Source organism: Chiloscyllium plagiosum, chromosome 31, assembly GCF_004010195.1.
Source record: "Chiloscyllium plagiosum isolate BGI_BamShark_2017 chromosome 31, ASM401019v2, whole genome shotgun sequence".
In the NCBI taxonomy this organism is placed as follows: Eukaryota; Metazoa; Chordata; class Chondrichthyes; order Orectolobiformes; family Hemiscylliidae; genus Chiloscyllium; species Chiloscyllium plagiosum.
Genome location: NC_057740.1, coordinates 11,861,354 through 11,880,169, shown reverse-complemented (window position 1 = coordinate 11,880,169; position 18,816 = coordinate 11,861,354). Strand labels below are relative to the sequence as shown.

The following is an 18,816-nucleotide window of genomic DNA, read 5'->3' as shown; positions in this document are numbered from 1 at the left end:
ACCTGTCCTACCTGCCTATCTTCCTTTCCACCTATTCACTCCACCCTCCTCCCTGACCTATCACCTCCATCTCCACCCCCATTCACCTATTGTACTCTATGCTACTTTCTCCCCACCCCTACTCCCTCTCATTTATCTCTCCATCCTGCAGGGTCCCTGCCTCTATTCCTGATGAAGGGCTTTTGCCTGAAACGTCGATTTTCCTGCTCCTCAGATGCTGCCTGACCTGCTGTGCTTTTCTAGCACCACTCTAATCTAGACTCTATTCTTCTCCTATTGCCAAGAGAGCTGTTTGATTGTAGTAGGTATAACAGGGTGTTGCCTGACTTTGTATTCCATCAACATCTATAGATATGTGTTCTCCAGTTGGAGTCACTGGATAGTGATTAAGAATAGAAACTCAGCTGGTTTCCACCCGAGCTCTCCGATCCAGATGTACTTTAGGGACAGTTGTTTCATGAAAGTTGGTGTAGTGTTAAATCAGCAACCTCCATACAAACCAAGAATTGAATCTTTATTTGGCTGAATACCACACTGAGCACTGCACTTACCATTCAAAGTTTGTGTCAGCTTAGTTTTGATGTTTAATACAATCTCTAAGACAAAGAAAGTCATCCACTCGTTCAGAAATCAGAAATCTACCATTCCATTTCAAGCTGCAATCAAAGCTAGCTCCTGAGGGACACTTCTGTCTGTATCCAATGTAACATCAAGACTTTTGTTCTCACAGAAAGCTCACTGGAGGGTCTGTACCCAAACACAGCCTTTTCATTAAGTAAAATTGTTCCAGGGAATGACTAGGTTCACTAACTTTAAATTAATATGAAGCTCCTCTGCTAACTGCTGTGTTTTTGTGTCCTTGCCCCCAGACATCTCTGAAGAAGGCCATATTTCCTCTCTCACTATGAAGTCGTTGACCTTCCTGTTCCTCACAGTGCTGTCTGGTCTGGCTGCAGCCACTTTCCCAGATGATAGTGGGCCCCTCAGCACTGGCTCTGCAGACTGTAAGTATATCGCTTCACATTTATTGTTTGAAAGAATAGTAAATTTGCAAGAGGCTAGAATTCATTTGGCAAGGGTCAAACCCATCATTGACCTTCCTGGGAAATCCTTAACCTGCTTTTATTGGAGGGGCAGAGAGAAACTATTGTTTTCTGAACTTCTGCTGGAGGTGCTGTTATAAGCTGAGGCATTGTTCAAAATGTGCAGGTGCCTGCCGAGAGACCATTTTGCAATCTTCAATGCATTGTGGCAGCTGCTCGATTATAACAGTTAAAAATCACACAACACCAAGTTATAGTCCAACAGGTTTATTTAGAAGCACTAGCTTTTTAAGCGCTGCTTCTTCATCAGGTAGCTGATGAAGGAGCAGTGCTGTGAAAGGTAGCGCTTCCAAATAAGCCTGTTGGATTATTATGTGTTTTGTGTGATTTTTAACATTGTCCACCCCAGTCCAACACTGGCTCCTCCACATCATTATTATAGCAAGCATTACAACCAAGCCAAATCCTGCTTCCTCCGGCCAACAGACATTCGTTCTAGCAGGAGTCACTAGGCAGACAAGAGAAGGTTTTCTGAAGTTAATTACTTCTCCGAATAACAGCTACAGGGGAGAGAGGTGGAAAACTTAGAGGATGCAAATGCCTATGGTGTTTTAAAGTCGTAATGACACAGAAGAGTTCCATCGAGTCTGTTCTAGGTCTCTGTAGAACATTGCAATTAGTCACAGTTCCCCTTCCCTGCAAATTTATTTCCCTGAAGTGCCCAATAATTTCCTTCCAACATCCCTGTCTCTGCTTCCATTATCCTCAAAACCGTTGAGTTCCAGGTAATCATCAGCACACGACAGAAAAACAGTTCTTCCACAAATCAGCCTGAACCTCTTACCTAAAATCTTACATCTGAACTTTCTGATCCTTTTGCCATCAGCAATTAGAAACAGCTTTTCCATATCTACCTTATTTAAACCTGTCATAATCTCATCGACCTCTATTAAATCCGCTTTCAAACCTCATCTTCAGAACTAAAAGAGGGTAAAAGAGGGAACAAAAGAAGGTCAGCGATAGTGTAGAGGGCAGGAGCAATGTGGGCGGCACGGTGGCTAGCACTGCTGCCTCACAGCGCCAGAGACTTGGGTTCAATTCCTGCCTCAGGCGACTGACTGTGTGGAGTTTGCACATTCTCCCCGTATCTGCGCAGGTTTCCTCCGGGTGCTCCAGTTTCCTCCCACAGTCCAAAAATGTGAAGGTTAGGTGAATTGGCCATAAATTGCCCGTAGTGGTAGGTGAAGGGGTAAATGGGTCTGGGTGGGTTGCGCTTCGGCGGGTCGGTGTGGGCTTGTTGGGCCGAAGGGCCTGTTTCCACACTGTAAGCAATCTAATCTAAATGATAAAGGTGTCCTAAATGAAAAACAAAGGGAGTGGTAATGGTTGCAATAAAGAGACAACACACTTGTTTGGTGTGAGAGAGTATGGCAGAATAATGCCCTCTTTCCATATAAAAACAAAAATTAAAAATACAAGGTTTAATCCAGAACTGCAAAAAGAACAGAATCCAAATGGAAGATAGGGTTCATGGTCTGGAACTGATGAATTCAATGTTGAGTCTAAAGGCTGTAAAGTGTAGGTGAAGTGTCATCCCTTGAATTTGTATTGAATTTTACTAGAATACTATAGTTGTTGAGCTTGAGGTCAAGGTGGTGAATTAAAATGGTGAGCAACTGAAGCTCAGGATCAAGCTTCTGAACTGTATTGGTCTCACCAGTGTTGAAAGAACCTCACTGTCAGCAGCAAATGCAGGATACTGAATTGAAAGAAGACTGCTTCACCTGGAGGGAGTGAGTGAGGTTTTGAAGGGAGTGAGTGGGGAGAGGGGAGGTTGAAGAGCCAGTGTTGCAGCTCCTGCAAGCTGCCATGGGGAAATGTCAAGATACTGGGGATGGTTGAGAAGAGATTGGTCCCTTTGAGGGGAAGGGAGGGTAAAATGTCTGAAGTGGTGAATTCTGGAAGTGGCAGCAATGATGAAGGCTGATGTTTTGAACATGGAAACCTTCACATTTCTCCACAAATCCCTCATTTCTTTAACCTTTCAAATATATTTCCCCTCAAGCATCCCTCACAACTAAATATCTAAATGTAGGCACAACATTTCTCACCCACTCAAATGGAAAGAATCTGCAACTTCAAAAATAAATCTACAAAGGCCAATTAATCACTCCTAAAGGATGAGACAGGCAGCCACACCTTCCTTTCATCTGACATGGTCTGTCAGTTTTGAGTCTAGGTTTAATCCTGAGGAATTTTATGGAGATGCTACGAAGAGTGCTTGACCTTAGTTCATTGTCCACGCTGCTCGTTCACTGTTCAGGCAAAGACCACCCTGCCATGATATCAGATAAATGACCTCTTGAATTCATACCTTAAAAAGCCTTCTCATCACTCACACAGCTTCTCATTCACTGCCTGAGAGTTGTATTTGCTCTATTTATTGTGGGAAGGTGCTCACTCAACAGCAACAAGTCATGACCTTGGGGGAGTGGCATTCCACAGTGAAGTGAGGCTTTGTTTTATTGACAGGTTTGGGCAATGCATCATTGTTAAATTAAGGGGCTTCAAACATAGTCTGATGAATTTCAAATGAACTAATGGAAATATATATGATAGACGTGAGCCAGAACACTATAAATGGTGACATGAGGAGATGGTGGAAATGTTACAGGACTTATTTACATATATGCTTTGAGTTATGGGTGGACTTAAAGGGTGGGAACTATTTTAAAGCCCACAATAGGCTGTGTGATTTCCTTTGACCTTCGTGTCCTATGTTGACCTCTGACAGAACTGTTGTCGGAATAGGGTAACAAAGAGCTGAAAAGTGAAAGGCAGGCTACGTGATGGCCAGTGTAGGGACTGAGCTTTTTAGTGGATATGCACTGGAACATTATATTAAAGAAATGTACTTGATCAATGGAGTCGTATACTGTGTATTGTAACATGTTTGATACACTTGATTTGTCCTCTCAAATTACTCCCATTGCCACCACAGTAACAAACATGACAATAATTATGAATGCCTATTTAATTTGCCACTTTTGCAGATTAATTTGAGTTTCTTTCACAATCTTTATCGTATTTTAAGTCAATGTTGTATTAAAACTTTATCCAATCACCAGAGGTAATATCTTTCTGACAATTCAAGGAACACAAAATGTTTGTGTTCCATTACTTTGAGCTACAAACTGTCACAATATAGATTTTAATATAATTCCCTGCACATCAGGTACCTGATTGTTGCTGTATGGTCAGGGCAAGTAGTGCTAAGTGTTCTCTTAAATGGCAGGGGAGGAAATCTGTGCATGTATAGCCTAAGTCTCTCACAAGCATTGGTTAATGAATAGCACTGGGACACATTATTAAGAAAGTGCTCACTCGTGTTCATTATTTGTGGCTGTTTTAGTTCCACCATCTTTTTGAAGAGCTGGTCCACACTGTAGTATGATGCACAACTGCTTGGAACTTTTAAGATTCCTGCATCTACATAATAAGAACCCTGACATGATAAGATATTAAATGAACAGGAATGCTTTTCACCTACTCGGCCAGGAGTGGGTGGGTTCGTGGGGGGAAGAAGGGACCTTATTTGCCTCTATTTTACGGGCAGGCTGACAAGCCAAAGGACTGTCAGTCAGAAAGGCCAGCCTGAGAGATAGACAGGGCCATTGTGGTAGGAGAGATAAGAGATGTGGGCGGCAAGGCGGCTCAGTGGTTGGCACTGCTGCCTCACAGCACCACGGTCCCAGGTTCGATTCCAGCCTCAGGTAACTGTCTGTGTGGAGTTTGCACATTCTCCCTGTGTCTGCGTGGGTTTCCTCCGGGTGCTCCGGTTTCCTCCCACAGTCCAAAGATGTGCAGGTCAGGTGAATTGGCCACGCTAAATTGCCCATAGTGTTAGGTGCATTAGTCGGGGGGGGCGGGGGGTTACTCTTCGGAGTGTCAGTGTGGACTTGTTGGGCTGAAGGGCTTGTTTCCACACTGTAGGGAATCTAATCTACTCAGATCACAGGGAAAATGAATGGAGGTCACTTCCAGCAGCTTCTGCCTCTTTTTAGGTGTTGCATTTCCCAACCCTGAGAAAGTCAACCATTAAATTGCAAATGGCTGCCGAAATCTGAAGTTGATTAGAATTAGCATGTTATAATTCCTAACCCGATTCTTGAGAGCAGTTTACAACAGGGTAATCAAAAGTGAGATTCTTCACCATGAAAGATTTCATTGTCCCAGAGGGTTTACAGGCTGCTCCCTCATTAGAGAGACACAGCCAGTGATGAGTTTAACCTGGAGGTCACCACACCTCAGGTGAGGGGTGAAGTTGCAGAATACGGTCGTGAACTCAGCAATTGAACCCACATTGCTCTGGACCACAAACCAGCTGTCTCGTCAACCAACTCCCAAGTTAAGTTTCCCATTTTAAGACTTTTAATTCCACCCCTCTCTCCTACCCTATTCTGGTTTAAAATTCCCCCTGAGTATTGCAGAATTTCTTATTAAAATAGACTCAGTACCTGCTAGACATCTAAGTGTAACATTGGAGAAATATCAGAAGTATGAACCCAGTTTATTTCTCTCCATCAGCACTGAGGTTATTTCTAACATCCCTGACCGAATTCAGCATTGAGCTGTGTAAAACTTGAAGCTTGCCAACTCTGTTTAGTTCAATAACATACTTTTTACTGCAATCCATTGAAGGGAACCTTTAGCTAAGCAAATAGTGTTTTTGATGTCCCATCTGGAGAAGATAGTTGAGATTTTCGTTGTTATTCAATCGACCCTGTTAGTTGATGGCAACACTGCCTGGTGTCAGATTTGTTCCATGTCCTGTTTTCATCCTGGCAGTGGTTGTAATGTTACGATTGACCACAGTGACTCTGAGTGCAATAAAGTGAATTGAAGTTAGTCAGAAAACTGCACCTTATTGATATCTCCTGGAAAGGACAGTATAGCGACTACGTGTCCTGACAAAGGGTTTCAACTCGAAACGTTGACTTTCCTGCTCCTCGGATGCTGTTCTTTTCCAGCTTCACATCTATTGACTCTGGCTACCAGCATCTGCAATCTTTACTGTCTCCGAGTCTAACAACAAAATAAATTCATGAATCCTATGCTTCAAACATAGAGCTCCACTTGAAACATGAATGCAAGTTAAAGCTGGGTCTTCTGATTCCTTCAGCTAGACTTCATTCCTGCTGAATCGGTGAAAGTACATCTGTATCCATCCTAGATGCAGAGACATAAAAAAAACTCCATTGTGCAAATAAAACTACATTTAGGATTTTTTTTTAACATGTCACCTGTCGTATATGCATCTTCAAATAGATTTAACTCAAACATTTATTTGGCTGCACAGATGTTTGCTTATTAATTACTGTGGTCAATAGGGGTAATTTAAATAAATTTTCAGGAAATTACCCCATTGTGCTTTGTGACATCTTTGGCAACGAATCAGGATTATATTACATGCATAAGAGTCGTTCCAATTCTGTTAAACATGAGTAAAGTTTGACTGCATTGCAATGAATATAAATGACCCTCATCAGCTAATTCTCTTGTTATAATTGCATTCTTTATAGTGCAATTGGAATTTGCACCCATATACAGTTCCTAATAATGCTTCGGGTTGTTGATTATTGGAACTGATTCAGAGCAGCGTTGCTGGGCAGTGACCTTGTGAATTCACCCAATAAAACACACAAGACTGAAATTAAATCTCTTAGCAACATTCTTCTTGGTTGTGTTTGTGTGTTTAGTTTTGAGTTATGTAAATTCCAGTTGAATGAGGCCCTTGTGAGGTCCTGTCCAGTTCTGATTCTGATTGTTATGGTTTTAAAAACACCTTTGGTGTGTGTCAGTAATGCATTGTGTTAACGTGGTGAACAGATGTGAAATTTTAATGAGTAGACTCTGGAGTCTGTGGGGTTGGGAAATCTACCCTCTTTTGCTGTAAAGCTACCCTATCTCTGGCAATTGATATGCAGTTATGAATTAATTAATTTAGTATCAATAAATTAGTTGACTGAAATACATATTTCCCTTAAAATTTTTCATTTCCACCCATGCATTTTCAGATTCATTATGTTTACCCTGTGATGACAGTTTATCACCTAAGAATTTCAAATGGATACACAGCATGAGTGAGCCTCAACAGGGCATTTAACATTTGCCCAAGCCATTCAGCACTGCAACACGGTGTTTCAATCTATTCAGTCATAATGTGGAGGACTGGGGCGAACAAAGTTAAAAATCACACAACGCCAGGTTATAGTTTAATAGGTTTACAGAAGAACCTCGATTGTCTGAATATCGATTATCTGAATTTCGGATTTTCCGAGGAAGATCTTGAGGACCTGATAGAACCATTACATCAAAGATGTGGTTCCAACACTGCTGTCTTTTGTTTACAAAGACTAAAAATGAACCTGGCTTACTGAAATGCTGCTGACAACAATCCTGGACATCGATGGGAGCCCAAGCACAGTCTAAAATGACTGACCACCCACTCTCTCTCTCTGTCTCGTGTGTGTGTGTGTGAGAGAGAGAGAGAGAGAGACGCCGCACAAAGGCAGCAGCAATCTTACTGTTGGTGTTCAGTATGGCTGCCCCGGAGAAGGGGTGAGGGGGCGGGCGGGGAAGGGGGGTGGTGGCCGGGGCAGACATGGGAGTGGGGCCATGGACAGGGGTCAGATGGTGGGTGGGGTCAGACGGGGTGGCAGTGTTGGACGCGGTTGGGGAGGCGGATGAGGGGGTGGGGGCTCGCGCACAGTGTGCTGCTGCCCAGTCTCCTGAACGGGGAGTGGACTTAACAGAAAACTCAGAGTCCCAGAGGAAAGGCATTGAATCAATTAACCGAATAATCAATTATCTGAACAAAACAGTGCCGGCCCATCTCGTTCAGCTAATCAAGGTTCCTCTGTATTTGGAAGCAGTAGGAAACACCACCAGTGGCAAGTTGCCTTCCAAGCCACTCACCATCCTGACTTGGAAATATATTATCGTTCCTTCAGTGACGTTGGGTCAAATTCCTGGAACTCCCTAACAGCATTGTGGGTGTAGCTACAGCACACGGACTGCAGCGGTTCAAGAAAGCAGTTCACCACCAACCTCTCAAGGGCAACTAGGATGGATAATAAATGCTGGCCTGGCCAGTGATGCCCAGTCCTGTGAGTGAATTATTTTTTTAAATTATAATTTAAAAACAAAACTTTTGAGGACAGGTTACTCACCCAATATCCAACGCACCCAGGGTAATCAGAAGTGAGATTGTTCACTGTGAAAGGCTCCATACTCCCAGAGATTTTATGTGCTGCTCCCTCATTGGAGAGGCACAACCAATGATGACTTTAACCTGGGGGCCACCAGTCTTGGATGAGGGGTGAAGGTGAATATTGCAGTGGTGAACTCAGCTGATGTGGAAATTGAGTTCACACTGCTGCCACTTTGCATTACAAACCAGCTACCCAGCTGTTGAACTAGCCAACCCCCAATGGAGTCAAGTTCGATTTCCCACTTTTAGAAATTTAATTCCATTCTTCTCTCCTACTCTCTTGAGGTTTAAAATTCCCTGAGGGTCTGCAGAATATCTGATTACAATAGGCCTAATTAGTGTTGGATGTCCAAGTGTAATGTTGGACAAATATCAGGACTGGGAAACCCAACTTATTTCTCTCCATCAACTCTGAGCACCACTAAGGTTGTTTCTGATGTGGAGGTGCCGGCATTCAACTGGAGTGGACAAAATTAAAAGCCACACAAGAGGTTATAGTTCAAAAGGTTTATTTGAAAGTACAAGCTTTCTAACATCCCTGATTGAGATCAACATTGACCTGGATAAAACTTGAAGCTTCCCAGCTCAGTTTGGTTCAATAGCATTCGATTTACCCCTGAGCCATTGAAGGGAGATGTGAGCTGAGAGATATTGTGCAGTTGTTGGAAGCGCTGCCTAATGTCAGGTTTGAGCCATGGCCTGTTCTCTTTTGGGCAGTGGCTATAATGTGGTGCAATTCTTGTGACTCTGAGCAAAATCAAATTCTTTGCTGACAACCTCATTTTCCTCCATGAATTTTCCCTTCTCTTTACAAATGTTATTGGAAATCCAGAACTCTCCTTACACAGGCAAAAACACACTTAGAAAATCAATTATGGCTGGTGTCAATTTAAATTTTAAAACTGGGATAGATGGATTTTTGTTAGGCAAAGTGATTAAGGATTATTGGTCAAGGCAAGTAACTGGATTTAAAATACAGATCAATCATTTTCCATGACGGTTATATTAAAAGGTTCAAATTCCAAAGGGCATAAGTTGTTATTAGGAAGTTAGTCTTCTTACTCCTTTCATACAATGGGAATATTTTAATAGGACAGATTATCAAAGAAATCTATTGAAGTCAATGGTGTAAGTAAATTCATGAAGGAAGGAAATTATTAAGCTAGAGAGGGTTCAAACGAGATTTACCAGGATGTTGATTTACCAGATATGAGAGATTTTAGTTATAAAGAAAGGCTGGATAGGTTGGTACTTTTTTCAATGTAGCATAGGAGGCTGAGAAGTGATTTTATAGAGGTTTGTAAAATCATGAAGGGTATAGTTAGGGTTAATGGTGGGCATCTTTCCCCTAGGATGGGAGACTTCAGGACTGGGGGCATATTTTTAAAGGAGAAAGATTTAAAAAAGGCAAGGGGCAATTTTTTTACACAGAGAGTGGTTCGCATGTGGAATGAACTTCCTGAGAATTGGTGGATGCAGGCACAGTGACAAGTTTTAAAAGGCATTTGGATAAGTACATGAATAGGAAAGGTTTGGAGGGATATGGGCCAGGAGCACGTAGGTTGTGTTGGTTTAGTTTGGGATTATGTTCAGCATGGACTGGTGGACCAAAGGGTCTATTTCCATGCTGTAAGATTCTGACTCTATAAGAGGGAGAGGGTAATGAGAGATGTGGTGAGAAAGCAGGAATATCTGGTTAGGGTAAAACAGGGATAAATTTTAGGCCTTTTTAAAAATCTCAGATCCTTAAATTTTTGCAAGAGATTGCTAAAAATGTCACTTTAACATTGTGAGGAAGAGGGGTTACAAGAATTGACATATTGTGGGTAATTGGGATGGGGAGGAAGGGCATCTGAACCATGCTCAACAAAATTGATACAAATTATTTATAAACTGAGTAATGATTTCATTTCTACGTGGGGTTTCACCACATAAATGTAGAGTGAACCTCAAGCGAGGGTAGGATATTAGAAAATTATAACTAATGACAGTAAATTGGGTATTATTGATTATGCTGGTGATAACTGTTCAGTTGTTTCTGTTGGGAAGTAGGCACCTGATGTTTGATGCGAATAGGATCAAGCATGGTTTGGTGCAACCTCCCTCTTGTGATGAGCTTTAAATGAAGAGATTTAATACTGAGTGGCTGTTCTGTCTGAGAGGCTGATAATGGCTAATGCATAAAAGCAATTGTATCATAATTACAGGCACGGTGAAAAAGCCAATGTTATTTTAGGATTGCCAGTCATTGGTTTAGTAATTGCAATTAAAAACAAGGTTGTTTATTATACATTTTTACCGTATGTGCTTCAATTATTATCAAGGTTAACACATTTTACATGGCTCCCATCGTATAATAATGTTTCCCCACTCTACTTTCACTCACTGAACTACAATCTAATTACCTTATTCTATGAATGCAGATTAACATGTCACCCCAGTTCCTCAGAAAATGTAATTAATCCTAGGACCTGTGGTCATTAACGCTGACTCTGTAAGAACTCCCTGTATCCTTATCTCTAACCTACAAATCCAGTTTGATTTACATTATCAGCTCCTGCTTTTCCATTTCTAAACTAACTGGCTTCAAGACAAATTCAGCCAAAGTAGCCAGTTTCTTGCTTTGTTTGGCGAATGCTAACATTCTCAGGTCAACCATATCAATATGTGTCAGATGCACAATATACCTCCCTCAAAACCCACTCTTGATTGAGTACAGTTTAAACCACTGCCCTTCTAGTACCTCATCCAAACCACCAATCCTCACAGGTGAGCTCATTATTCTGCGTACGTGTGAGTTCAAAACAAATGGATAGTGACCAAGAGCCAGTGACCCAGTCAATGTTTGCCCAACAGTAAGTTGTTAGCTGTGACAGTAAGGCCAATTACAGTATCCGCCATTCTGGTGGAGGGTAATTGGGAACAGAGAACTTCCATGTAACTGTACTCCAGCATGAATTGAACCTTCAGAAGAGACTGCGAGACAAACAAAATCCTGTCAATTATATTTGAGGCTGCAATGAACTGTGACATGTTTAATTATTTGTGTTGGTAATCGGAAGTTTATTGCTGAGCCTATTTTTATTGTTGTGTTGTCATCGAGTTATATAGAATGGAAACAGACCCTTCAGTCCAACTCATCCATACTGATCAGAAATCACAAATTAATCTGGTCCCATTTGCCAGCACTTAGCCTGTATCCCTCTCTTTCTATTCATATATCCATCCAGATGCTTTTTAAATGTTGCAATTGTACCAGACTCAACCACTTCCTCTGGCAATTCATTGTATACTTGCACCACCCTCTACATGAAAAGGTTAGCCCTTAGGTCCCTTTTAAATATTTCCCCTCTCCCCTTAAATCTAATTCCCCTAAATTTGAACTCCCCTACCCTGGGAAAAAGACCTTGGCGATTCACCCTATCCACCCCCTCATAATTTTATAAACCTCTATTAGGTCATCCCTCAACCTCCGCTCCAGGAAAAACAGCCCCAGCCTATTCAGCCTCTCCCTGTAGCTCAAACCCTCCAACCCTGGCAACATCCTTGTAAATCTCTTTTTCTGAATCCTTTCAAGTGTTTGTACTTACATTTTGTGATGCTCTTTATTAAATGGTTGTCCTCTAATCTTCATTTGCTTTATCAATTCTGTTAATGCTAGACCACTCTGACAGTCACATAAAAACGTCTCTCCTTGGGTTTGGCTTGAATCTGGTAACTTCAGTCACTTGTAAAATGAGGGTGCTCTGTGAAAACCCCTAGTGCAGGCCATGTTCCTGGTCTATGTTCTCTAGCTCTACCAGAGCAGCAGGGCTGTTGCTGTTCCACCTGAGGAAGTCAATCAGCAAAGAACTGATTGGAAGAACTGATGGATTAGTGTAACAGGAGTTCTGTTCCAAGCTAAAGCCATTCTGTTTTATTTTGAGCACCTCTTGGGTAAGCGGGACTTGTGCCCAGGCTTTCTGACCCAGAAATAAGGACCACCACGCCATAAGTGCTCTACACGTAAGCCATTTTGGACAGCACGGTAACTCAGTGGTTAGCACTGCTGCCTCACAGCGCCAAGGAACCGGGTTCAATTCCCACCTCGGGCAACTGTCTGTGTGAAGTTTGCACATTCTCCCCGTGTCTATGCGGGTTTCCTCCGGGTGCTCTGGTTTCCTCCCACAGTCCAAAGATGTGCAGGCTAGATGAATTGGCCATGCTAAATTGCCCGTAGTGTTAGGTGCATTAGACAGGGGTGAATGTAGGGGAATGGGTCTGGGTGGGTTGCTCTTCAGAGGGTCGGTGTGGACTTGTTGGGCTGAAGGGCCTGTTTCCACACTGTAGGGAATCTAATCTAATCAAAAAAAAATACATACTCTGAGGCAGCCAGTCACAGTGACATGGCTACTTACTAACTCTATTTAAATGGGGTGATAACCATCACTTTCTCCTAATTTTTGTCTAATTTTAAAAAGAAAGAAAGAAGTTCAACTTTGAAAAATTTGCATCATCAATGCTAACATTAAAAACATGTTGTCTACATTGAAAAATATGTTTTTAAACCAAGAGATAAGTAATATACTTTTTGCATGTATATAGCAATAGCTTGGTCAATGGTAGAGGTCAGCAATAAGGGTTATTTCAACAGGAATGTTTGACATTGGCCTACAAATTTCCATGGGTGAGAATATAGCTCTGTCTATGACTCTCTCTCCCTTCACATTGTCCCACTCTCCCAGACAATGAAATGTGCAAGTTAGGTTCCTTATGCAGTCCATCCTGAAAATGTTCCAAGACCCTAACCTCTTCTGAAAGAACATTTTTTATTGTTTTTAATTTGGCATTTTTATTCCTTACATTAGGGTTTTATTTGCATCAGCATGTTGGTGCCAAGCTACCAAAAACCAGAATACTTCACTTTAGTTCAGTTCTGTGCTGACTGAGTTCCTCTCAGCCAAAAAAAAGGCCTTAATACCATTGGGCCCCTTATCACTATCCACTGACCTTCAAATGAGGGAAGCACAATTGGACTGAGCTGTGATGCCATTCCTGGTCAATAAGCCCATCTGCACTCAGTATTTAAGTCTCTCATGAGAAGATTGGTGATTGAGTAGGAGAGCAGAGGTGGACTGCTGAACACAAAATCTCAACCTACCACGAATCAGAAGGTGAGGACAGAGTAAAGTTAGAATCAACAACCCTTTCTTTTCTCCGCAGATGTGAGGCAGAGTGTCGCCTTTGTAGGAAGTGGCCCCGGAACAAATCCCGGTCTTGGAGAAAGTCTGGATGTTCAGCGGATACTGAAAGTGAACAGGACCCTCTTCGTAGGTAGCAGGTAAATACATTGAAGACTAACTGCGATTCAACTCTTATCAGTTACTGGTTTCAGAAATTTGTAGTAATTGGCAATTTTGTTTGTCAATGAGACTGTCATGCTCTGCAATCTCTGCAGGGCATTTTTGTTTTTCAAGTGAAATGTCAGTCTGTTGGCATAAAAATGTTCAAAGAGCTATGGCTGCATTAATGTTGGCAGAGAATCTCTGATTTAAAGTCTATTTTCTTTCAAGTTCCTCAATAGTTTAGTGTGTCAATACATTACCATGCTGTTCAGGAAGATCTGAATTTCAATGGCCTAACCTGTGCTGGCCTTACCCAGAACATACCTCTACATATCCAGCAAAGCTAATGGCAGCTAGATTAAAATTATAGGAAGTGTGTTATAGGTAACATGCTTCATACTAGAACGATGCTTTCTGCTGCTTTTATGAGGCAGTTTCTTATTTGTCATAAATAAACAGCATTAATTTGTTCAAGGAGTAAGATTAGCAATATGATTCAGACAGGCTGCAGAAAATCATGTTTAGGAAATGAAAATGTCTCAGTGATTCAGTTGAAGGTGCGAGAACAAGTGTTCACAATCTCACTTTAAATAATGGCTCCTGATGGTCTCAAATATACTAACAGTTAGATTTTACTGGGTTTACTCCCAAATGTGCACTTTCCCACTCCCCAACGTGCCCTGGTCATCAGAATAAAAGAATAATTTAGCAAGATCAGAATGATGTGTAGAGCATCAAGTGTACTCCTCCACAACAAAATATATTTGGATTCCATTCATCCATCCCATATGAGAGAAATATAGAATGCATATTAAAACTGTTTGTTTAGTGTTACCTATATAGAATGCAGGTGATTCCCCATCAAAACATTTATTTGTCTAACTCATTCTAGGGAATGAAGTTAAATAATACTATTCTAGAGCTTGCATCTATGTAGTGCCTTTAACGTAGGAAGACATCCCAAGGGATTTCACAGGAGCATAATTAGCCAACTGATTTTTGGCCAAAGAGAAAGATATTGATGCAGATGATTAAAAACGTAGTCTAAGTTAGGTTTGCAGATTATTTTAACAGAGGAAGGAAAGGTGGAGAGATTTAACATTTTAAATTCCAAAGCTCAAGCTCAAGACCAAGACAGCTGAAAGCGGGGTAAAGGGAGTGTTCAGAGGTTGAGGAATGAGGAGCTCCTGGAGGATTGTAGGTTTGGAGAAGTTACAGGGATAGGACAGAGTAAAGTCTTGGAGCAGTTTGAGGAGGAAGATGTGAACTTTCAAATAGGAACAATGATAGATAGAGTTAGACAATATGGGGCAGTAAACACAGTGGTGACAAATGAATGAGACATTGTATTAGGAAACTTGAAGCAGGTTTAGATGAGCTCCAGTTCAGAAGGGTGGAAGGTCAGAAGCAGGAGGTTATGGAATGTTTGAGTCAAAAACTAACAAATGCATCTATGGGAGATTCAGTAGTAGAAAGGTTGTGTAAAGACAGTGATGGGGTGAAGGTACAAGTGGATGGCTTTTATGATGGAGAAGATGTGGTCAAGTAGGACCTAGGTTCAGTCTGTAACAGTGGCTAAAGACTGAGTAGTTGTGTTGGTGAAATGGGAGTCTATATCTCTAGAATTAAGGCATCCAAAGTAGAACATGATTGTTTCACCATTACTATCATTAATATTGACAGTTCTATGTAGCAGCAACATGGAGATCTCCAAGTACTCTCCTCTATTGTTAGTCATTCCAGCAACGTCAACAGTGGGATCAGATCATGGCTCAAAACTGCATCTTCAGGAAAGCGTGCTAAAAGTTGGGAAAGCAATTTTCACAACCTCTGTCGCTGGGTACTTTTTGGTCAAATTAAACTTGTCCCGTTTCTTCCCATTACTGCTGTTCTATTAGTAATGAATGTTTCCTTTAATTAATATCAGCTCGGCAGCCAATCAGAAAGAGACCTCCACTTGGGAGTTTCCTTGACTGCAAATCAACAAGTCCATGCCAACTCCCTGAAGAGTAACCCAACCTGACCCATTCTCCTACCCTAACATCCTATACTTACCCCTGAACAATGAACCTAACCGACACATCACTGAATAGTATGGGCAATTTAGCATGGCCAGTTCACCTAACCTGCACACTTTTGGATCATGGGAGTACCCAGAGGAAACCCACCCAGATACGGGAGAATGTGCAAATTCCACATAGACAGTCGCCCGAGGCTGGAATCGAACCTGGGTCCCTGGCGCTGTGAGGCAGCAATGCTAACCACCGAACCACCATGCTGCTCGGTGGCTCAGTGGTATACAGTAAGTACAACACCCACTACCACCTGATGAAGGAGCGACGCTCCGAAAGCTAGTGTGCTTCCAATTAAACCTGTTGGACTATAACCTGGTGTTGTGTGATTTTTAACATTTACAGTAAGCCAACTCTTTAGTAAAAAAGCTAATATTATGAACAGAGGTAGCTCCTGTACAATTTCTTCCCCTTTAAGTTCCTTGTGATATCCACTTTGTTCATTTTCCATTCTTTTGTTGAGCAAGCTCTGTATAAGGTTTATTAACGCATTACAGGAATGATTTGACACAAATGAATGATTTTACAGTCATGTCCTTAACCTCTGCCAGGCGATCACCAAGAAACAGTATATTATTTGCAGGAAAGCTTTGACAAAGGTGTATGAAATGCAAGTGACATAAAAATGTTAAGTCTACTTAAGCTAAAGCTTCATAAATAACCAATGACTTTTACCTGCTGGCAATTAATCATGTGCCTGTTGCGCATTCTAATGAATTAGGTAATAAATTGATGAATCGTTCCAAAACATTTTGCTTCCTTTCATTTTTTTCCCGATCCATTTCTGTTGAATTGGTGATTGAAGTCGACTTAAACAGACACTAGTGCTCGTTTACTTGGCAGTTTCCATTAGTGAGTTCCTGAGTAAGTGTCAGGAGGCAAATCAACACAGAGGGCATCACAGAAAGTGAAACAAAAGACTTGCATTTCATAGACTCCCTGCAGTGTGGAAGCAGGCCATTCGCCCCAACGGGTCCACACCGACCCTCCAAAGAGCATCCCACCCAGATCCTCTCCCCCCCTCCAATCCAATCCCTGCAACCCTGCATTTCCCATTGCCAATCCACCTAACCTACACATCTTTTGTCTGTGGGAGGAATCCAGAGCACCTGAAGGAAACCCATGCAGACCTCAGGAGAATGTGCATACCCCATGCAGACAGTTGCCAGAGGTTTGGATCGGACAGGGATCCCTGACACTGTGAGGCAGCAGTGTTAACCACTGAACCACCCATTTATAGTGCCGTTTACAATCACTGAATCTTCCAATCAATATTGCATTTTTGAAATGTAGATACTTGCTGTAATGTGGGAACTTGAACAGCAAATGAACAAAGAGCCACAAGCTGCAATGTTATAGTGATGAAATAATCTGCTTTTTGTGACACACATTGAGAATTAAATATTATTAGTCAAGGCAGCAGGCGTAACTCCCTTAGCTTTCCAAAAATAATGTCATTCATCTGTTTATAGCCATCTGAATGAGCAGATGGACCCTAGTTTAAGACAAGAGCAGAGAAACCCAGCAGGTCTGGCAGCATCTGTGGAGTCAAAGCAGAGGCAATGTTTTGGGTCTAGTGATACTTCTTCAAAGCTGATTGTAGCCAGGGAAAAGGTTGGTATATATGCTGGAAAAGGGAGGAGTAAAAGGATGGGTGGAGTGGAGTCCAGAGAAAGAGAGAGAGAAAACAGAAGTTGAATAGAGAAAGTAATGGGTAATGGCGGGCCAGGGAGAAAGAAAAATTGCTGATGGAGATGATTAGTAAGTGAAAATGGGTCTGTGATGAAAGCAACCCATGTGATGACAAGGTCTGGTCTGAGGGGTTTGTGGTAAGGACATGGAAGAAAGTGCTCAGGCCCTAAAATTATTGAATTCGATATTGAATCCTGAAGGCTGCAGGATCCCCAAGTGAAAGATGAGGTGCTGTTCTGTCAATGAGATTCACTGGAGCAATGCAGCAAGCCTGAGACAGAGATGTTGGCCAGGAAACACAGTGATGCGTTGAAGTGGCACACAACAGGAAGGGATCATTTGTGGACAGAACATAGGTGTTTCATGATTGCCCAGTCTACATTTTGTCTCCACACAGTAGGGGAGACCACATTGTGTAAATTGTTGTTTGACCTGGAAGGTGTGTTTCGGGCCTTGGGTAATGAGGAGGCAAGGAGTAAACAGGCCTTCTGTGATTGCATGGGAAGGTGCCCTGGGGGTTTGGGGACGTATTGGGACCGAGAAACCAGCTATTTGGTTTTGTGAGAGAAGCCTTTTGATTTTGTGCGGGAGGCACAATTAAGAGAGGAGAATCAAGTGCCTTTAATGTTGGGCATGAGCTATGTCTAATGAAAATATCGGTCGATGTATTATGGAATTTGCTGAAACATCAAGAAAATGATTTTAAAATGCAATCAGTCAACTAATGAACAACTATTTGACAAACGAACATTATGCTGTTATTAGCCAAGAATAACTTTATTGACCATCTCCAGGAAGAACATAATGTATCCAAATAAATCTCCAGGAAATCTTGATGAAAAGGGAAGTCATTGTTTTTCTTTATGATTGGTTCACTATTTAGTTCCACAGAGTTGCCATGGAGGTTACGATAATTTCAATGTATCCACCCTCACCCAACAATCGCTATCTCTTCTCGTAACTGTTGTAATAATAGTTTTTCCAGCTTTATTTCTTCCTGCATTCTAAAAGTAATTACTTCAATTTTATTTGCGTTTTGCTTTAACTTTTTTTTCCTCTTATGGGATTAACATTCCCATTCCCACCCTATGACATCAACGGCAGTGACAATAGAGCTACTGTAATTGGTTTCCGCTCTGGAATGGTATGTTCAAGGAAGGCATCAACCTAACCCTCTCTTCCTTATCCAGTTTGGGCAACAGGGGGACATATGACTAAAAGAAAGCTTGGGTATTGTATCTGACAATCTATTAACCCTCTGGTCACCTGAGATACTGGTGGAATTCAACGTAACTGAAGTATCAGCAGAAGGCAATAACTTGAGAAAATAAAGAGATGGAGGTCTAGAAGATTCAATGAACATCAGGCCTGGTACAGGTATTGCCTATATTTATCCCAAATTTGCTCTGGCA

The 18,816-nt window shown here is 41.7% G+C and overlaps 1 protein-coding gene across 4 annotated transcripts in view; it reads left to right on the top strand.

Annotated features, from left to right (window-relative positions):
• The window catches only part of sema6bb (sema domain, transmembrane domain (TM), and cytoplasmic domain, (semaphorin) 6Bb), a 547,826-nt gene that overhangs the window by 271,222 nt on the left and 257,788 nt on the right, over window positions 1-18,816 (top strand). For 3 of the 4 annotated variants that reach the window (XM_043720976.1, XM_043720975.1, XM_043720977.1), the window contains 2 exons: window positions 870-1,004; window positions 13,519-13,636. In XM_043720976.1, the coding sequence (XP_043576911.1) occupies window positions 905-1,004; window positions 13,519-13,636 (218 nt within the window). In that variant the 5' untranslated portion in view covers window positions 870-904. Of the gene's footprint in view, window positions 1-869; window positions 1,005-13,518; window positions 13,637-18,816 lie in introns of those variants that run through there. The other variant, XM_043720979.1, reaches the window with a different exon arrangement.